At 33.2% G+C, this 19,223-nt stretch overlaps 1 protein-coding gene across 2 annotated transcripts in view; it reads right to left on the bottom strand.

Moving 5' to 3' along the window:
• LOC119638119 (probable cyclin-dependent serine/threonine-protein kinase DDB_G0292550) overlaps positions 1-7,920 on the bottom strand; it is a 143,625-nt gene extending 135,705 nt beyond the window's left edge. For both annotated transcript variants that reach the window (XM_038034749.1, XM_038034750.1), the window contains exon 1: positions 6,339-7,920. In XM_038034749.1, the coding sequence (XP_037890677.1) occupies positions 6,339-7,560 (1,222 nt within the window). In that variant the 5' untranslated portion in view covers positions 7,561-7,920. The remainder of the gene's footprint in view (positions 1-6,338) is intronic.
• Positions 7,921-19,223: the final 11,303 nt, after the last annotated feature.

The raw sequence follows: 19,223 nt of genomic DNA on the forward strand, positions 1-19,223 counted from the left end.
CTTGTTATCTATCAAACACCTCGAAAGCAAGCATTGACACAGATTTCTTCTTTTTTTTTTTTTTTTGCTCCTTAAATTAAAAGAAAAACACGTAAGAAAATTATGTTCAGCTGCAGCCGAATCTTCTATGCCCATTACCGTTAATCTGGAAATTTCCAATCTCTATAACATTGAACGGACATGACTGACCTTTCTATTTTTGTAGAATAAAAGTGAAAATTTATCTTTAATTTCATCTTTTATCTGTATCTACTCTTCAAATCCTTTTATTTGACGCCCATATATCGATATGTCGGATAGCGAACAAGACGTTAAACTACCACGTGCACATTATCTGATTAAGAATGAACGCATGCAGTCTGTCGAATACTGTTCTCCAAGTCAAGAAGTAATCTTTAACACTCTGTCTTCCTTAGCTAATGATTAACGAAAAATTGAAAGAAAGAAAAAAATTTGATCGTTTATAACTTTGTATGGGCGTGGCCGATATTTTCAATTTTTATAAATGAATAGCAAATTTTTCTTTTTTCCCCTTTTGTGAACACTGCTACATTTGCCACAACACTTAATAGGCTTGCGAAAGGACAGACAGACGGACAAACATATCTAGAGCCGTTCGCATTTGATACTAATCAATCATATATAGGTTTTATAGGGTCACTGAAGCTTTTTTTGTGAATGCTGGGAACGCTTTGACACAAAAAAGGCGTAGTAGGCGTGGCCAAATTATTCTATATTTGTACCATTACTTCACGATCCTCCATAAAATATAAAAACAAAATTTTATCGAGGATAAAACGAATTTTGTTTTTATTTCCGGAAACAGAGATGGTCGCAGATTATGTTGAAATGCGGCCGTGTCTTTTGGGCGATTTCCTTCAATTGCAATATCAACCCGCATGCACGAGCTTCTATTGTTTTCGATAAGTTCAAAGTACATAGCTTGAAGGGGAGTGCCAATGACAGACATTTCAAATAGGGACAGGCAGACGGACATGCTTAAATCGGTTTAGAACTTAATGCTGACTAGAGCCATATTATATACTTTATGTAGTCTCTGATGTTCTCTTGTTTCGTTCTCTTCAATTTTTCAAACAGAGATGGTCTCAGGTTATGTTGAACTGCGCTCGTGCTCTTTCGGCGATTTAGCTCAACTTCAGTACCAACTTGCGTGAAAGAATTTTCATAGTTTATACCAAATTTTCTAGTAAACAGCTTGCCGGAGAATGTATTATCACAGACCCTGCACAGACAGACAGAGAGACGGACATCGGTTTAGAATTTAGAACACTAATCATGATACTTGATGGGATCTCTGAGTCTTTTTCCTGCATGTTGCAAACGTTTTGACAACATGAATATATCTTCTATGTTTCGGTGATGGTTATAACAAGAGAGAAAAGAAAAATAAATAAATTAATAACTGCCGGTTAGATGCATTCTTATATGCATTTTGAGTGAACACGCAAAACCCCAATATAATTTAAAACATATACGGTTTAAAATTATTAATCATTTTAAAATCTGAACATTTTTTTCCTTTTTCTTTTTTTCATCAAATAAAATGCGATTTATTGTTAAAACATTTAGCAAAAAAAAAAAAAAACAATATTCACAAGATCCATATAAGATTTATAGTAATGCAATAAAATAAGCAAATGTCCTCAAATCAAGTGTTGTAAAATTTAATTCACTTTGTTATGCTTATATGCAAGCTCTCGTATCTATAATGTATATATGCGTGAGTGTGTGCGCGTGTGTGCGCGTGTGCGTTTGTGTGCAAGTAAAACGCTTCTTTTGACTCTTTTTGTTAAGTTTCTGGCATTTACAATGTTTAAGTATTGCCGCGTGTATACACATACATGAATGCTTTTTTTATTTATTTATTTATTTTTTTTTTTTTTTTTTTTTTTATCGGGCATTAGGCTACTGGGTCTGTTTGGTTTTTGCAGAAAATAAAATAAGAAAAATACAAAATAACTAAAACTTGATATTATGCCGGCACAAGTGACGGTGTTGGCACTAAACGTTTGAATGCTTGCGACGACGGCTCGGCTGCCTCTCTCCTGCTTGCTTGCATTTAATCGCCTCGAGTGCATTTATTAAATTGGATTAGGCCACATTGTAAGATTTATGACAGCTACATAACTATCTATGAATGCATGAAAGCATTGTATGCATGTTTGCAAGTATGTCTGTACATATATATGTAACAGGGTGTATGTAATAAGTGCATGTAAGAATTGATTTTGTAATAATATTGCAGTTATTGTTTTTTATTGTTTTTTATTTTTTTTCTTCTTTTTACTTAAAGACAAAACATACCTTTTTATTGATTAAATTTTATCAATTACTAAAAGTAAAATATACAATCAATAAGAAATAAAGAACACAGATTACGATTATATAATCCGCATATCTAGTTTAAGCATTTACTTGGATGTCCTTTACTATTTCTTTTTTTTTTTTTTTTGCGTTTTTACAAAAATTCCAAAAGACCCGCTGTTCAGTTTACAACATTTACTAATGCGCATTAAAAAAATTTCCTAAAATGTTTTTAATATTCGCCATAGGGGGCATAATGCATTTGACAAGTATTTGTAACATGTAGAAATAAGCATCAAAAACACTATAGGGTAAAGTTATCACAAATTTTTTCTTGACAGAAACGAAGTAAAGTTGACAGTTTTTTAGGCCGCTGAAAATCTTAGTAAGCGTTTTTTTTTTTTTTAACTAAACTTCTATCACTAGAAGAGTTGCAGTTTTATATGCTGCTGCCTAACCGAAAAGTGGGGTTACATTGGTAACCCCATTTAGACATCCCATAAAGTAAAGTAAATTGTGGGTTGTCAATTTAGGGGGGCGTGTCCGTCTGTCTGTCCTTTCAACTGCCCGTTCCGCAGTGTGAAGTTCCGGAAGAACAAACTTATTTTCCAAATTATTCTTGTTCTACTTTTCAAATTAAAATCTAAGATGATCCAAATGTCAGGCGAAATTTTATTCAGACTGGCATGATATAAAATAGGTCCGATATACCAAAGATATCGCATTGAAATTCTTCTTTTCTTTTAAATATCGTACCTATGCTAGTGACTGACATTAGAAAGATGGATTCAATGCCGTGTAATAGATCTCAGCAATCACGCCGTTCTTTGATATGTTTTATAATAATTTGTCGCATCTAAAATTCATTCACAAAAATTAATAACTAAATAAAAAGGAAGTTAGTAATAAAGAATCACAAGAATGTAATGAAATGGGTTATGAAAATGATTCATTACATAAAAGTATTTCTTTTTATCGCCCAGAGTACATCGATCATTCCATCACCTCTACGTAGGTGTGCTGTCATGTCACTCATCGTAATGTTAAGAAACTTAACGGACTTGCTGAACAATAACAATAATTATCTGAAAGCAAAACGATCATTATACTGACATGATTGTCGAAAGTTTTGAAGTCGAAAATTTCCTTAGAATGTATACCTGAAAGTATGGCTTTTCTTAAACTTATGTAGCTGTTTGCAATTTATTTATTTTCAAGGCATACTACGTTTGCTATGCCGTTTGTAATATCACTACAGAACCTCTCATATTAAATGCATTTAATTTAGTCATGTCCTTCTGTCCGTCTGTCTGTCTGTTTTGCTGCTACTGGCAAATTGTAATGAAAAGTTAAAATAATTTTATTTATCCACGTCCGTCTGTCCGTCTGTTCTTTATTAAAAAATTGAAATAGAAAATTATAGTGAAGGTAAAAATATTTGCAATACGTATCAAATTTGAAGATGATGTCAATCCGCCGATGCAAACATTCTTGGAATAAACAAAATCTTATGAATTATTAGCAAATCCAAGTCAATAGCGCTTTACAAACGTACTATAGGCGCAACATCAAAATCAATATTCAAGCTCAAAGGCTTATTGCCAACAGACTACTTAACAATTTTTATTATTATTATTATTATTATATGTTTTGATTTTGATTCGATATGTTAGGTATTGAAGATTCGTTCCAAGATTTGTTCGTAATTTCAAGATCGATTATCACTAAACGAATGACATATTTTATGTGTTTCTCTTTCAAGAATTTTTAGTACATCGCAAGGCTAAGCAACATCGTAACATAAGTACAATTTTGTATATACATATACATAATATATAGACACGATTGCATATAAATAAATAAACATATATACGAAGGCTACACAAGCAACAACAAAAAATTATTTTGTGATCAAAAACATGCTTTTTCCCCCAAAAATTCTTTAATGATAATTTTATGGGATTTCAAGATATATTCCAAACATTGTTATTGATTGTTGTTCTTGTTCCTTTATTTTTTTCTCTCTCTCTCTCTCTCTCTCTCTTTCTTCTCCTCTCAATATAAGGTGCTCTAGCAGAAAAAAGCCAAAAAAACAACCAAGTTTACGTGAGTAACGTTTACGTGTAACGTTGCGTTGTTGTAACATGAGACAATTGACTTCTGTGCTTTTGATTGAATTATTAACAGAGATCGCAAGTTGTTGATATGATGTTGTTAACTTACTCTCGCTTTGGATGCGTTTTGTTATTCTAAAGACAAAAGTAAAGACAATGAACCCATAAAGAAGTTTTTGAGTTGATTTAAAGGTTTTCTCAAAAATTTAATTGATTACTCTCAAGAATGTTTGCTCTTTTTCTTTTTTATCTTTTGCTTTCTCTTTCTCTGTATGGTTTCATTTGTTGCAATACTATCGAGAACACTTGAAAGTAACTGGTGTAACAGTTTATTTTTATGTTTGGTTTTGCAATTAAAAAAAAAAGAAAAGAGAAAATTATTGGTGAATCATTCAGCATAAATTTATTTTATTTGTTAGTTGAAAAACATCAATTCTAATAATTCTTTTTACACCCTACACTACTTGTAGTATTTGTATATAGGTATGGTAGCGTAAATTAATTTTGTGCGGGCGGGTGTGATATCCAGTACAATTTAAGATATACCCGCCTATTAATATAACGATCGATTCAGAATTATTTTCGGATGAAACGACCTAAGTTTGTCTGCCCGTCTGTCCGTTGGCTACCAATGTACCGGCGCTAAGCGCTCTCCCATCTGTAAAAATGAGGACCTCGCTCAGATATTTGCGAAAGAAGTTGCATATGCTCAAGAATGATCTGAGGGCATACCTTGGCTGTCCGTCTTTGCTACCTACAGGTCACAATTTTTGAGATATTTTTTAATGAAACTTAGTACACTGACGTGTCTTCGCTTAAGAACGAAGGGCAATTTTTAATGTTTCGGACCATATAATGCCCCGATATAACGCCTTATTACAATAAGTCGCCATAAGAAAAAAAATTGAATTGTTAAAATGCCGCCATAAAAGTCGCTCAGTAATAGTATTTCAACATCCTTAATTAGGGCAAAAACTTTGGATCGAATAGAAAAAGTTTTTGATTCCCCGCTCCTATAACCGTTCCTAGGAACATTGAATCTTTATATGGTAGAAAGATCTCACTTTCATTATTTCTTAATGAAAATTCATTTATAAGAATGACGTGACATAAAAATTAATAAAATTAATTGGATCAAGTAAATCTATATTTTGGATCGCAAATCATGTGAGAGTTCTAATGAAAAATAAGCCTTTGTATGCCAAACAAAGTCCACTTCTAACAGTCTAAAATGAAAATTTGTACTTAGTAAATTTGTGAAAGGCAATTTGGATCGCATAGGTCCATTTTTGGTACCGCGCCATACATACAGACTCCCACGATAGCAAGTCCTTTTTGGGGAACAAAGTCTAATGTGCGTTTTGTAGTAACGGAAACAACTGAAAATTAGAAAAATCTTTCACAAGTAAATTAAGTTGGACCACATATATCTATTGTTTACCAGCCCTCCTTGGGAGAACAAGTCTAATTTGCGGTTTGTTATGACTGAAGCAATTGGAAAATGGTATAATCTTTGATAAATAAATCAAGCTAGGTAAACTTAGACCGCTTGAACGTTTGAGTACCAAAGTCCAATATTAGAACTTTCATGAAAATTATCGAATTACGCGAAGGCAATATTTGCGGTATTATTAATTAAACGAAATGGTGTAGGGTATCTAATGATCGGCTTTGACCCACTATAGCCCATGTACCTGTTTCCTTGAGACTTTACAATGTTATTATTTTCTTAAAAAAATTAAGAAAAAAGTCAAAATAAAAATGATATGAAATTGAAAAATTTTGAATACATATTTTCACGCAAGTTTTTGCTAAAATATAAGGGATGTTGATAATAATAATAATAATAATAATAATAATAAAAGAAAATATAAAATAATAAAAGCATTTAAGACTTACTGTATTCGCTTTGATCATCCTGCGTACCATTTACGGTGCCATCTGGCATTAGTTGAATGAAACGATTTTTTATATACAATTGAATTTTTCGTGACGGCCCCGAGAGATGAGAAAGCGTCGAACGCTCATTGCGATCTAAGTTGTTCTTATTATTGTTGTTGTGTTGTATTCTAGAATTATTCAGTCTTTTCGATTTCACACCATTGGCATCTGAAGAACGGCGTACAATACCGCTACCGTTACTGCTACTGCTGCGAACACCCCTACTACTGCTGCTACTACTACTGCTACTACTACTACTGCTACTACTACTACTACTACTGCTACTAACACTATCAGGTGATCTTTGAAAGCTGTGCGATGATGAAAGTGAACTTATACTACGCTCGGTACGTGATAGAACAGCTAAATGATTCGATGAAGAGAATTGAAATGCAGCAGCAAATAATGAAGAATTTTTCTCATTATCATTATCGTTATCATTATCTTCATCTTCATTAACGGCACTGCTTTCAGTATTGATGGCAATATCACTATAAATGTCGGTAGTGAATGTATTGGATTCGGTGGTTGTTGCCATATGAGAAATAGGAATTTCCTCAATTAATTGATGAAAATTTTCTGTTGCGTTAATTTTCGGATGATTTGTATATTTGTATGTTTGGCCGGCACAAATGGCAGTTCCGCTATGATTATTATTATTATTATTATTATTATTCTTATTACTCTTATTGATATTTTGTTTACTAATACTATGAGTTATTTTGTCGTTAACCTCCTGCTTCTCATTTGTCGTTGAATGTCTATTATTGAGTAAATGATTCATATTGTTTTCGTTAAGATAAAGAATCTTTCGTTGTTTCCTTAATAAACTAAATCTGCCAGCAATATCCATAGTAGCGTTATAGCGTATGTTTTGTGTCAAACTTTGCTCACTTAGATTATTGTTATTGTTCTTGTTATTATTCTTAACTGACATTGCACCGGCAGCAGACGACACGTATTTAGTCACATTAATTACATTTATGTTTTCAATATAAGCAGCGATGGGTGTGGATGCAATTGTTGTCGACGACGACGACGACGACGTCGACGACGATGATGATGATGATGGTAATAAAATCGGCATTGCATAAACCAGACCCGGCCAATCGATTATAATCGAAAGGAGGGCACCCAGCAGCGCTAGGGCCCTCCAATCCAAACGGAGATTCCTTCGCATGAACAGACACACGCTTCAATTATGTGAACGGTGCCTTTCGTATCCTACCTATACAGTGCAACAACACTTTCCAATGAAATATCATCCGCTTAAAATATTCTCTTATATATGTGTATTCAGATGATTTCACTGGGGCTTTATTTAATGCGGTTACACCCCTTCGTTTAAGATAGCGAAATATATATGTATGTATAAAAAATGCGTTAGCAAATTGCTTGTATATGTAATTAACAACAACACGACACAAAAATTCGTTTTTATTTATTTTTGTTTTTTAACTGGTTTTTGTCCTCTTTTTTTTTTTTTTTGTTCGTTAATCGTTTAATTGTAAACGAAATGTTAAAAACTTATATATATATATTTATATATATGTAGATATATATACATGTATTGACACCTTGTAATTGGGAACAATTATTTATTCATTACAAGTTTTCTTCTTCTTTTATTTATTTATTTATTCATTTTTTTTTTTTTTTTTTATGCAAAGGACGCAAACGTTGAACTCGTTTCGGAAGTTTCTGGTTTTTAAATGAATTTAAGTAACCGTATCATTAGCATAGCGCGGTATTGTTTGCAGAGTTTGTTTGCGAAATTTTGCATAATTGTAATGTCGTCGCTCGCGATAGTCGTCATCATCATGTTCTGTATCGTCTTCGTCGTCCTCGCTGATAATACATTTTTCAATTTTAGCCGAAGTTTTCATTTTCAATTAAATAAATTTATTAAAACTTTTTCTCTTTTTTTTTTTAATTTCCTTTTTTGTTTTGTGTTTTTTGTTGCTTTTTTTTTTTTTTTTTTTTTTTTTTTGAAATGGAAAGTGAGTTTTATGCTTTTGCAATAGTAAGCGAATAATTTCGATGCTTTGCTGGATGATTTCTTGTTGATGTTGATGTTTTAATACTTAACAAACTATAAATTTGTGGCATTGTTAAGGCGTTCGATAATGAGTTTTCTGGTAATTGCTGCTTATTATTGGTGATGATCACGAAGGTCGTTGCATTATTACCTGTAAAGAAAGAGAAAAAGAAGATAAATAAGTAAAAGCTTATAATACGTTTCGTCAACTGAATCTTGAAGACTCCAAATTAAACAGATTATAATTAGTGATGGATTTTGTATAGGATCCTTGCTTAATACATAGTCTATTGTAACGCATCATTCATCAAATTCATAAGATCAAGGCCATATTTTCCTACCTCGTCGTTCAAAGCGACTAACAATGTCATATGATGTTCACTACCGATCTTCACTATTATCTTTTTTCAACATAGTTGATAAATATTAAACCATGTGCATCCCGAGACAGGAACATTGTAGGCCTTCTAGCCCACTTTGGCGTTTCTGGACGTTTGGGACGACTTCTGCCGGTTGCTCTGTGACCTTGGAGTGTAATGATGAATACATTGTCATCTATCGCGTGAGAAAATTCTCTTTCTTTCGCCTAGATAGCTTCAAACAGCACTTTGATTAACCAACACATTGTTGTTTTTGGTTAAATGTGAGCCAGGGCGCTATTCTATTTTGGCGATTGATATTACATGAACAAATATTCATATAAGGCATGTTAGTAGGTACACTTCTGCTTGTTGATATTAAGACGCTGGCGGTCTCACTCACCCTCACTTCTCGATCTTCCGAAACAACTACGAGCATTTGGATAAACTGTTTGAGAACGACGGCCTACTTCGGGCGGCTTGATCCCCCAATATTATCGGTGCTTGTATGGTCCCCTTTGAAATCGGGACACCATTTCTCTACCATTGGCTTCGATGGAGAAGAGTCCAAAAAAAACTTCTTACGCCATTGTTTTAGTTCGACACTACTTTTCGTCATTAAAAAGACACGGTTTACTAATACAAGGAATTCAATTTTTTTCCCATTGTAAAAGTCACTAAAGCAACTGTGACTTGTAAATTGATCTTGCCTCCAAAATTTGCTTTTTTTTGAGACAATTTGTTCTTTAAAAACAAAAAAAAGTCAATCATTTTCATCCGCAGAAAAGTTTTAGTTTAAAGAACAAACCATATATAAAATCTCAGGGTGGCTCATAAGCCGTACATTCTTAACTACTTTATAAAAGTTAGCAAAACCTGGTATATTGTAATGTAAATGGAAAACACACTGCTTACCTACTCTCTATGTATCAATATACATGTTTTTAGAAAACTTATGCATATTAGATTATTTTTTAACTTAAAAAGGAAATATGAAGGAAAAAAAATTTTATTTCACATCAAAACAATACTCATTTAATTATCGAGAGAAGAGATACGGCTCCCACCAAAAACGTATAAATCCTTAGAATGGCTTATACTAAGCCATACACTAACCCAAATTCGCACACTCCGAACCCTTGCTCAACCGATCACCATCCCACATCGAATATTTCACATACCGTGTACCTTCCAAATCCAATTTTTATAAAATTTAAGAGGAAGGGAAAACGCACTGCTCACTTACTCTTTACAAATCTGTATAAAATTTTTTTGTACAGCACTTATGCAGATTAGTCCGCTTTTCAAACTTAAGGCGCAAATATCAATGAAAAAAAATTTCAGTTTAGATTCAAACGAAAGGGCTGAAATCGTAACTTGATAAAAAAGAAACATGTTAAACGGCTATGTGGTAAGAAAAAGTTACATATAGATGGCTCAAATTTTTTAGTTTTATCATAGATTGCTTATAATATTCGAGTGCAAAAAAAAAAATTAAAGTAAAAATGAGTTTGGACATAATGTAAAAGATGTGGTATTAGACGAACAGAATCTTTTTGTAAAAATGCTGTACCTAAAGGAACAGTAATGTCTTTTCCCGGGCGGCAGCATAACTGAGTGGATAAGTGTAGTGGCTATTTAGTCGGTGTTCGCGGATTCAAATCTTATTGCGGTTTGGCCATACTTAGTCTATAACCAGTACGCAGCCGGTTATGGATTGGGCACACTTCCACTGGGATACAGTCTCTCCCTATCTCTTCTTCTATATTCCCACTCCTTCCTTACCGTTACCGTAGCATACACGTGCAGAGTACATCCGCTAAGTGATTGGTCAGATTAAAAAAGAAATATATATATATCTGTGTACATATATACACATATATGTATGTATATGTATATATATATATATATATATATATAAATACATATAGGTATGTGCACATATAAACACACTTGTAAAGGCCTTGAGATGACAGAATACGTAAATCTACCTTTATACCTATCTTTATATTTGGAACAGCGCAGAAACTTGTGACAATTTTTGTGACAATACTTCTTTTTTGGTCATGAAAAGTCTTCGCATATGTCGCATATCTATTCAAAATTTTCATTTCTGAATATTTTTTCGGTTCTTAGTCGTACACATATCATTTTCTTTCTCATTTTCTATGAGATTTAAAGAAGAGCTGCGCAAGTATGCAGATATCATTAAAAATCAATATAAATCTCGAAAAGGGAAGAGGTCTGGTCAGCTTATAACATGTAACTATCATTGTGGAGCAAATAAAAGCCATAAAATATTTTATTACTAAACGCGAAAGCTAGTGAAATACGGATTAACTTTGCATTTAAAGAATGTGAGCTCAGAGCACACATTAAGGTATATACAGACATATAGCTTGCTTTGGCAAAAGTAATAAATATAAAAATATTTATGTAACTTAATTGATACGTATTGAATGAAATTCCTTTATGTTCCGTCTGACAGTTCGGGTATTTATGATTTTGAATATTATTTTTGTATTTTGTTCGCCCTTATCGTTGAAAAAATGTTGTAAAACCACTTAAACCGTGTGAAGATAATAAATGCTGTCAATTAATTTATCATTTACATGAGATTTTGAAATGGGACAATCGAGAAAGGAGAAAAACAATTAAAAACATAGTAATTCAACAGACATTTTTTGCCTTTTTTTTGTATGGTTACACGATTGTACGACTCTGCAAGTTTAGTAAACCTTTGCATGGAAACTCTCCTTAAATGCTTTGATCATGATTTCAATAAACCTTTTATATACGATGTTATATAACAGACTTTTAAAATAAGGCTTAAAGGCTATATATATAATGACTTTCTAATATAAGGCCTTATATGGAAAATGGTCGAAAAAGTGGACCAATTGAAACCATTTTCAATATCGTTCATCCTTGGGCCAGTGTACAAAACTTTATCAAAACATCTGAAATATTGCAGTCTGTACGTTGAACATAATAAAATGAAGCGAACAGACGGACGGATCGATTCACATTGCCTTTGCCCTTCAACAAAAACACGTTAACCTACCAAATTTTACCAAAATATCCCAAAAGTGTCGGTTAAACATATTTTGAACAATAACAGATGGAGGGACGGACAGACAGATAGGCGAGCTTAGATGAGAAATTCTGAATCGATCGGTATAATAAATGGTCGACTTATCTAAAGGTGTTGCATACATTCCCACATACTTAATATACTCTTGCGCCACAAGGTTTCATTGAGAAGCTTTCGTGCAGACTTTCGCACGTAATCATTGTAATACTCGCACAAACATATTTTAAGCCTGTTTTTTATAATACATCGAGACATAAATGAAATCAAGTCTCCATATCAAGGCCATAAATATTCTGACTTCGAAATATGCAACACTTTCTCTGTGTCAGTGCAATAAATTAAAAATATCTCTTCTGAATCGATCGGTGTAATAAAAGATAGGTCTATTTCAAGTCCGTCTGGGTGTTATATACATTCGCAGAAACCTAACTGCAATCTTGAACCACAAAGGCTGCGGGATATAATAACTTTCTTACAACCTACGGGGGTAGGGTATACCAGCGTTTTTATGGCTATAACCAATGATAAATGACTTCTAAGATTAATATTTCAAAAGCGCTAGGATAGGTTTTTTTGAAAATTCTACCGAACTCCGTGATTTCAGCCCGCAATCATTGAGTCGACATTCTTCGCCTACTCCAACATTCTACATTTATTTACTAGAATCTAAAAAGTAATTTAATGAAATTGTGTTTTTATTAAAAAGCGTTTGTCGGCGACAAACGATATAAGAGAATTGAGAAACTTTAATTCATCACCAATGGTGATGATTTGCAGTGGGTGCAAATGCCCAGAACATATATGCGTAAGTTAAAGTTAAAAATATATAAAATACATAATTAAAAGCTAAACATATTTTTTATATTTTTTTTTTGGCTATGTACGTTTGCATATACAATACTTGCATATCGCTATATATGCAGATGCACTTCTATTTTTATTCTTTTGCTACTTTTAAAACTTTTAAAACAGACGGCAATTTTTTTTTTTAAATTTTTATTTTCTCAACGAAACGCAGACGAGAAATCACATAAATCTTAAGAAATTAAAGCAAAGAGTAAAAGACGACATACAAAGCCAATAACATGCAGAAAGACACACACTAAGAATGTGAATTTTACAAAGTAAAAAAGAAAAAACAAAAAAAACAAAAAAAGCACAGAAAAAATAAAAGAAAGGAAAATAAAACCAATGAATGCATTCATGAGATGGACACAGTTTCAGAGACAAATTGTAGGTAAATACTACTGGCATGCACGGGCATGCAAATGCAGTCATTTATGTAATCGCTTTAGTATGAAAATACAAACGCGTATATGTGTGCATGGACGTACGTATGTTACGCAAAGACAAATGTTTCAAATCAAATTGTGCTGTGGGTGACGAAGAGCTATTGACAGTAACTGCATACATATCCACTTACATGACATGCATTTACCCGCCCATAGAATTGTCTTGCACGATAAAATAAACACAAAATGAGTAAAAAGAATGAAGAAAAAAAGGACAAAAATTGTAGTAAGAAATAAATAGCAGGAGAGTGAAAAAAAAAAAATAATATCAAGCAAAAACAAAAGACAAAATACTTTGAAAAAACAAAAACAAGACAGAAAAAAACAGAGAGAGAGAGAGAGAGCAATTACTGGCCAACAACTATTTACTATGAAATGAAAGTGAAATGAATTGGGTATGCTGTCGTTGTTGTTGTTGTTGCTACTATTGCATATAGTTTTCGTTTGCTTTAAGATGGACTCCTAGACAGTGATTTGAGACAAACGAACGCATGCGAAATTCCAAATAGAAAAAGTGAAATTTTCACATTAACAACACAACTACATAGGCCTGAGATTTCTCAATGTTTATTCTAATGTTGTATGTTCGGATGAAAACAGATATAGTTTTTGTTTTTTTTTAGCAAGAAAATTTGTATGCGATAATTAGACGTACTTTTCATTAAAATTAATGTTAAAAAAAATTGATTTTTCTTTAAAAGTCCAAAAACAAATCTAGTTGTTGTTATGATGCAATTAAAAATTCTCCCAAAGGAAAAGTGACAACAACTTGATTCCAATGGTTGTGAGTGAAGCAAACTCATGGGAAAACTCACAGAATTAAATTTGTCTGCGTTAGCACTATGTGAATGCCGGTTCAATTGAAAAATCTAGTGCACTTAGGCTTTGAACCTGCTTCCACAGAAGTTGTTAGTTGAGATTCTTAGTGAGTCCTTTCCTATATGTCTTAATCAACAACAAGCAAAAATACCAGGGTGGCCTCTGCGCTATTGTACAGTTATTCTTATAATGACTTTTCAACTTAAGGCAAGAAGTGCTCCGATCCCAGCCATTTTCAGTAGTGTTCGTCCACGGACCAAAACACTTCAGTCAAAATATCTCGAAAATAGCGATCTGTCGGTTGAACACAATAAAAGAGGCAGATAAGGTTAGATCGGAAGGAAGGTTTTTTCGACTGACATACAAAGGTAGGTGTTACATATGTACACTCATACGAATTTGATATAGCTTTGCATCACAAACTATGTAGTGTACAAAAAGAGGGATAGAAAAATGATTTGCAAATATTCATCTAAAATGAACACAAAATGGACATTGTATCCCTAAGAAAAGAAGTGAATAAATGATTTTAACATGTGAAGGAGAAATCGCGAAAAATGCCCGCAACCTGGTTTGATAAAAACTACACGACTATGCGAACTTTCAGCAGCACAATGTATTGTGCACTCCGGACCAGATCAATCATCCCATTTACCCCTATTAACGAAAAATCGTTCCTTTGAAAGATTGAATAGCAAAGCAGCTTAGCAATTGGACGTCTAATAATATAGGCGTAGGAGATGCCACAAAACTAGTAATTGATCAAAGTATGAAACTATAGGAGTTTTTTCATTTCTTAAATTTATATATAAATTATATTTGTTTGCCGGTTTACCTATCGTCAAATCCAGATTAAGATTTAATTAAATCCGTCAGCCCAATATTATTATATGTTTGATGGTGGGTGTACAGTTTTCGCACAAAGTTCTCAACAACATTTTCGATAATTGATAAACGATTTTAAGTCGATTTAGGCATATCCATCTGTCAATCCGCTCCTCGACTTGCTTGTCTTTCTGCTATTTGATCTAAGAACTTTCCTTTAACGGCAATTAACCGAATTTGAAAATAAGTTTCCTGCATCCAAATCCACATCTTGAAGATAGGAAAAGTGTAACTTTCAATTCATATATGAGGTCGTACTGAAAAGTCTTTGCGGTCTTTTCTGCGGTTTACGTCCTAATGTATTATATAGGAATACTTTTAGATTTTTGTTCAAAGCAAAATCTTGAGTCAACCCTTTTCTCGCTACCATTTGTTTGAACTTTCATGAAAGCTGAAATTTGGTTTATGCGGTTTGAAAATTTTCTAACCTAATCTCCATCTTCTAACCTAATATAACCTAATTGAAATCCGTAACCACATTGAAAATTGCAGTTTGTATGCATATTCCTGATCATTGCAGTATTAACGGATCAATGATATTATATCCGTTTGCCTGTCTATCAATGATGAGAAATGCAAAGTTGTAACACGCGTTCTTAGGTTAACTCCGCTTAGATCGCGGTTAAATTTGTGTATTATGCGCTCGTTTAACGCAATTCGCTTTTATTCATTTCGTTTCTTTTTATTCACTTCAAGTCTATCGCATTAATGTGCGTGTAAGTCTTAAGCAAAAGTTGGTTTAATAGGCTTTCATTAAATCAATTAAAATTGTTTTTCTACTGAAATTTTGCGTTCCGCGTTGCGTGAGTGTCATGTCATGTTTGCCTACTTTTCCATCCTAGCTTTCATTCGTTAATAGTAAACGAAATGGTGCTAAAATGTTTATACATTTTTAATTAATTACAAGTGCACACGCAAAACCAAATAGAAATGGAAACAAAACACCGACAAATAAATAAACAGTTTGTTGGATAATTGTTCAGAGCAGAGACAAAATCTATGAAGGAAATAATGAAGTTATTGAGTTTACAAGTGTAACGAGCGTTTTAAAGAAGATCTTTAATGTAAACAAACAGAATTCATTTTAATTCCACAACCACTCAATTAGTTCGTAGTTTAAGATATAGATGTCGGCACTATTAACGAGCCGTATGATTGTTAGATAGTACAAACCAATCAAATGGTTTGTATCAAAACTTTGAAGATACTCCGTAGAGAGCGAGTATCACCAACCAACCGTATGTGTACCACATGTGACACAAGGATATATTAAGTTTGTGATAATGAAGACAGGAACCAGAAGGCCTTGAGATGGGCTCACATTTTATTAAACAAATCGATTCAGGATCATTCTGATAATCAATGTGAATTTGTCAGTTCTTCTTTTTTTTTTTTATTCAACGTACTAATCTATTTACAGACAATTCCTAAACCGATCTAAGCTTGTCCGTCCGTCTTTCCGTCCTGTTTACTTATATTCATCCTACCCCAATCTATTCCGAGGCAATTTCTAAATCGATCTAAGCTTGTCCGACCGTCCTTCCGTCCTGTTCTCTTATATTCATCCTATTCCAATCTATTCAGAGGCAATTTCTAAATCGATCTAAATTTGCCAGTTCGTCAGTTCTTCTGTCCGTCAAGTAATTTTTGAAATAGTGTGATTAAATTTGGTACATTGCAGTGTTTTAGCCCAAGGACAAAAATAGTTGTAAATGGTTCGGGTCGGACCACTATTTCAATCACTTCCCTTATAAAGTCTTATTTTGAAAATTCGATTTACGAATAAATGTAGAGTCGTGGCTCACTGCAGCGCTTTTGCTTCTTCTTTTTTTTTTTTTTTTTGAGTTAAGAAAATCTGAGTAGATTATTAACCTGGTGGGGATTATGCAATTATTTTATTTTAGTAATAGCCAGAAATAGCAGCACAAGCGCCCATTTTACTTTTGCTAATATTTTTGAAAATTTTATCTTTTTAATCGCAAAGAAAATTATCTGCTTATACCCTACAACAGCTGCGGTGCAGAATATAATTTTGTTTGGGTGTAGGTAATACTCATAATTAATCTTTAATTGTATCGATTATTTCGGAAGCATATTGTGAACTGATTTAAACTGATCTGGATTAATTGTCCCTTACCTGCTTTTCTGTTTGTCCATCTGCCCATGTATTTTTAATCCTGACCTTAACCTATAGATGGGAATTTTTCATATATTTTAACGAAATCGTATATTCGACATGTTTTGGTCCACATATGTATCGAATTTGGTTCAGGTAAGTCCAAAGTTCCACTCGTTTTATGAAGGCTCTGGGAAAGGAGCGCTACAAACAACTCTCATTCTTCGTAACTTGTGGCAAGAACGGGTTAAGTGGAGATCAATAAGATATCTGACGAGAAAATTAAATCTGCTAAATTTCGACGACGTCAATTTACATTGGCCCCTCCACTGTAAGGACTTATATGAAAAATGTACCTCGTATAACGGAACAAGGTATAATTTTTGATGCTCTGTTAAGATAATATGGGAAGAATTGACTTAGATCTGGTTACGTAAAGTGCTTAATGGACGCCAGTATATGTCTATAGTGATTTCAATGGTTTCCCTTTAGAGTTACGAAATTGCGCGCTATATTTTGCACAAATCCGTTTTTAATATACCGTTGAGTTGTGACAAATTGAATGAAGGTTTTCTATGATCAAAGTAAATAATGTAAAGAACGAGTTAATCATAGAATTACAGAAAGCAAAAGGGAAAGTTGAAACTATAAGTGGTTAAATGTGTAAGCTCTAGCTGTTTCCTATTGCGGATGTATCGCATCCGTTTCCAAACTTGTTGTTTAGTCATCATTCATAAAACATCATGTCGTTCGATCTCAAATTTTATCAAAATGTTGAATCCAGATATCTGCCTAGATGGGCGGACAGATGGACAGAGTTAAAGAATTAGGGGACAGGGGATAAGAAACAGAATCTGACGATAATTAAAAATGAGCGCTTTTTACAGAATCTCCGATTCTAATCGTTCCACAGGAAGATAGCCTTTAAGCATACCTGGATCGTCCGATGGAGACTTAAAAAAATGGGAAAATCATTTAAAAACAAATGAAAACATTATAATTAGCCAAGGCTCACCTTATATAACTTTTAAAAATAAGGTGTCATAGGGGAGGTAAAATAAACTCGCCTGATCCGAACTAGTTTTAATAGCGTTCGTCGTTAGGCTAAAACACTTATTAGTAACTTATTGCATAAAAAAAAATGCGACCTGTAAGTCGAAGGCAAGAATGACTGGGCGCACATTAGACGTCCGGACAGATGGACGGACAGAGGAGCTTAATCGATTCAGGACATGACTTGATATAATAAAAATCGGGCCTATCTCAAATCCTTTTAGATTTTGTACACACCCGCACAAACACGACAAGTGGTGTAGGGTGTGAAGAAAAGTAGCGAAGAATGTGCAAAAGACAATTTTTATTATCCAATTGCTTTACTGGTTTTTTAGCAAAAACTAAATCTTCGATTTCATTTTTCATAAGTATAGAGTACAAGAAGAGACCTTAAAACCTAAATAATTGCTAAGCATTTTCAGATGAACTCGAACATAACAACGAAAAAGTTTTGGAAAATTTCATGGTAACTATATAATCAAAATTTGTTTGCAAATATTTTATTTCAAGCAAGTTACGTTTTTCTCTTTCCTTTTTGTTTTCTTTCAGTTTTTTATAATTTCAGTGTTTTTTTTTTTCTTTCGTTTTCAGTCCAACATTATTTGCATATATTAAGTTACCATAGACTTGTTAGTGTTAGTTAATTGTTGTTGTCGTTGCTGTTATCTTCTTGAATGCGGAACAAGTAGTGCAGAAGAATAAGGCAATGACCGGGTCTCTACGGTATTTATGCGCTAGAAGAAGAGTGAAGCGAACATAAATGTAAAACATATTGCCGGTAATAATCAATTCATTCATGCATTCGCTGTACAATAATTGAAATTGTAACACTTTCTTTGTTTCCAATTCTTTTTCATAGTTCTTTAATACCTTAGCACGGAGAAGGTGACAGAAATATAAACATATGTCTTTACTTGCATTTAGTGAAAGCCGGCATAAACATGCACTTTTACCCGGTACTAACAAGCAAAGTAACATTGTTGCCATCGCTTGTTTTGTTTAAGTTCAAGAAGTAAAGAATTTTTGTTTAAAATTTTTTCATAGGCTTTTCTGGTTCGATTTCATTACTTGAACTCTCAGCAGATTACAAGCAAGAGAGTTGCATTTCAACGGAAAAGTAATCATTAAAACATAGGCCACTTTTTTTATTCTACGGTGAAGTAAAAAAAATGAACGCTATTCGATTA

This window comes from Glossina fuscipes, unplaced genomic scaffold (assembly GCF_014805625.2).
Source record: "Glossina fuscipes isolate IAEA_lab_2018 unplaced genomic scaffold, Yale_Gfus_2 73, whole genome shotgun sequence".
NCBI lineage: Eukaryota > Metazoa > Arthropoda > Insecta > Diptera > Glossinidae > Glossina > Glossina fuscipes.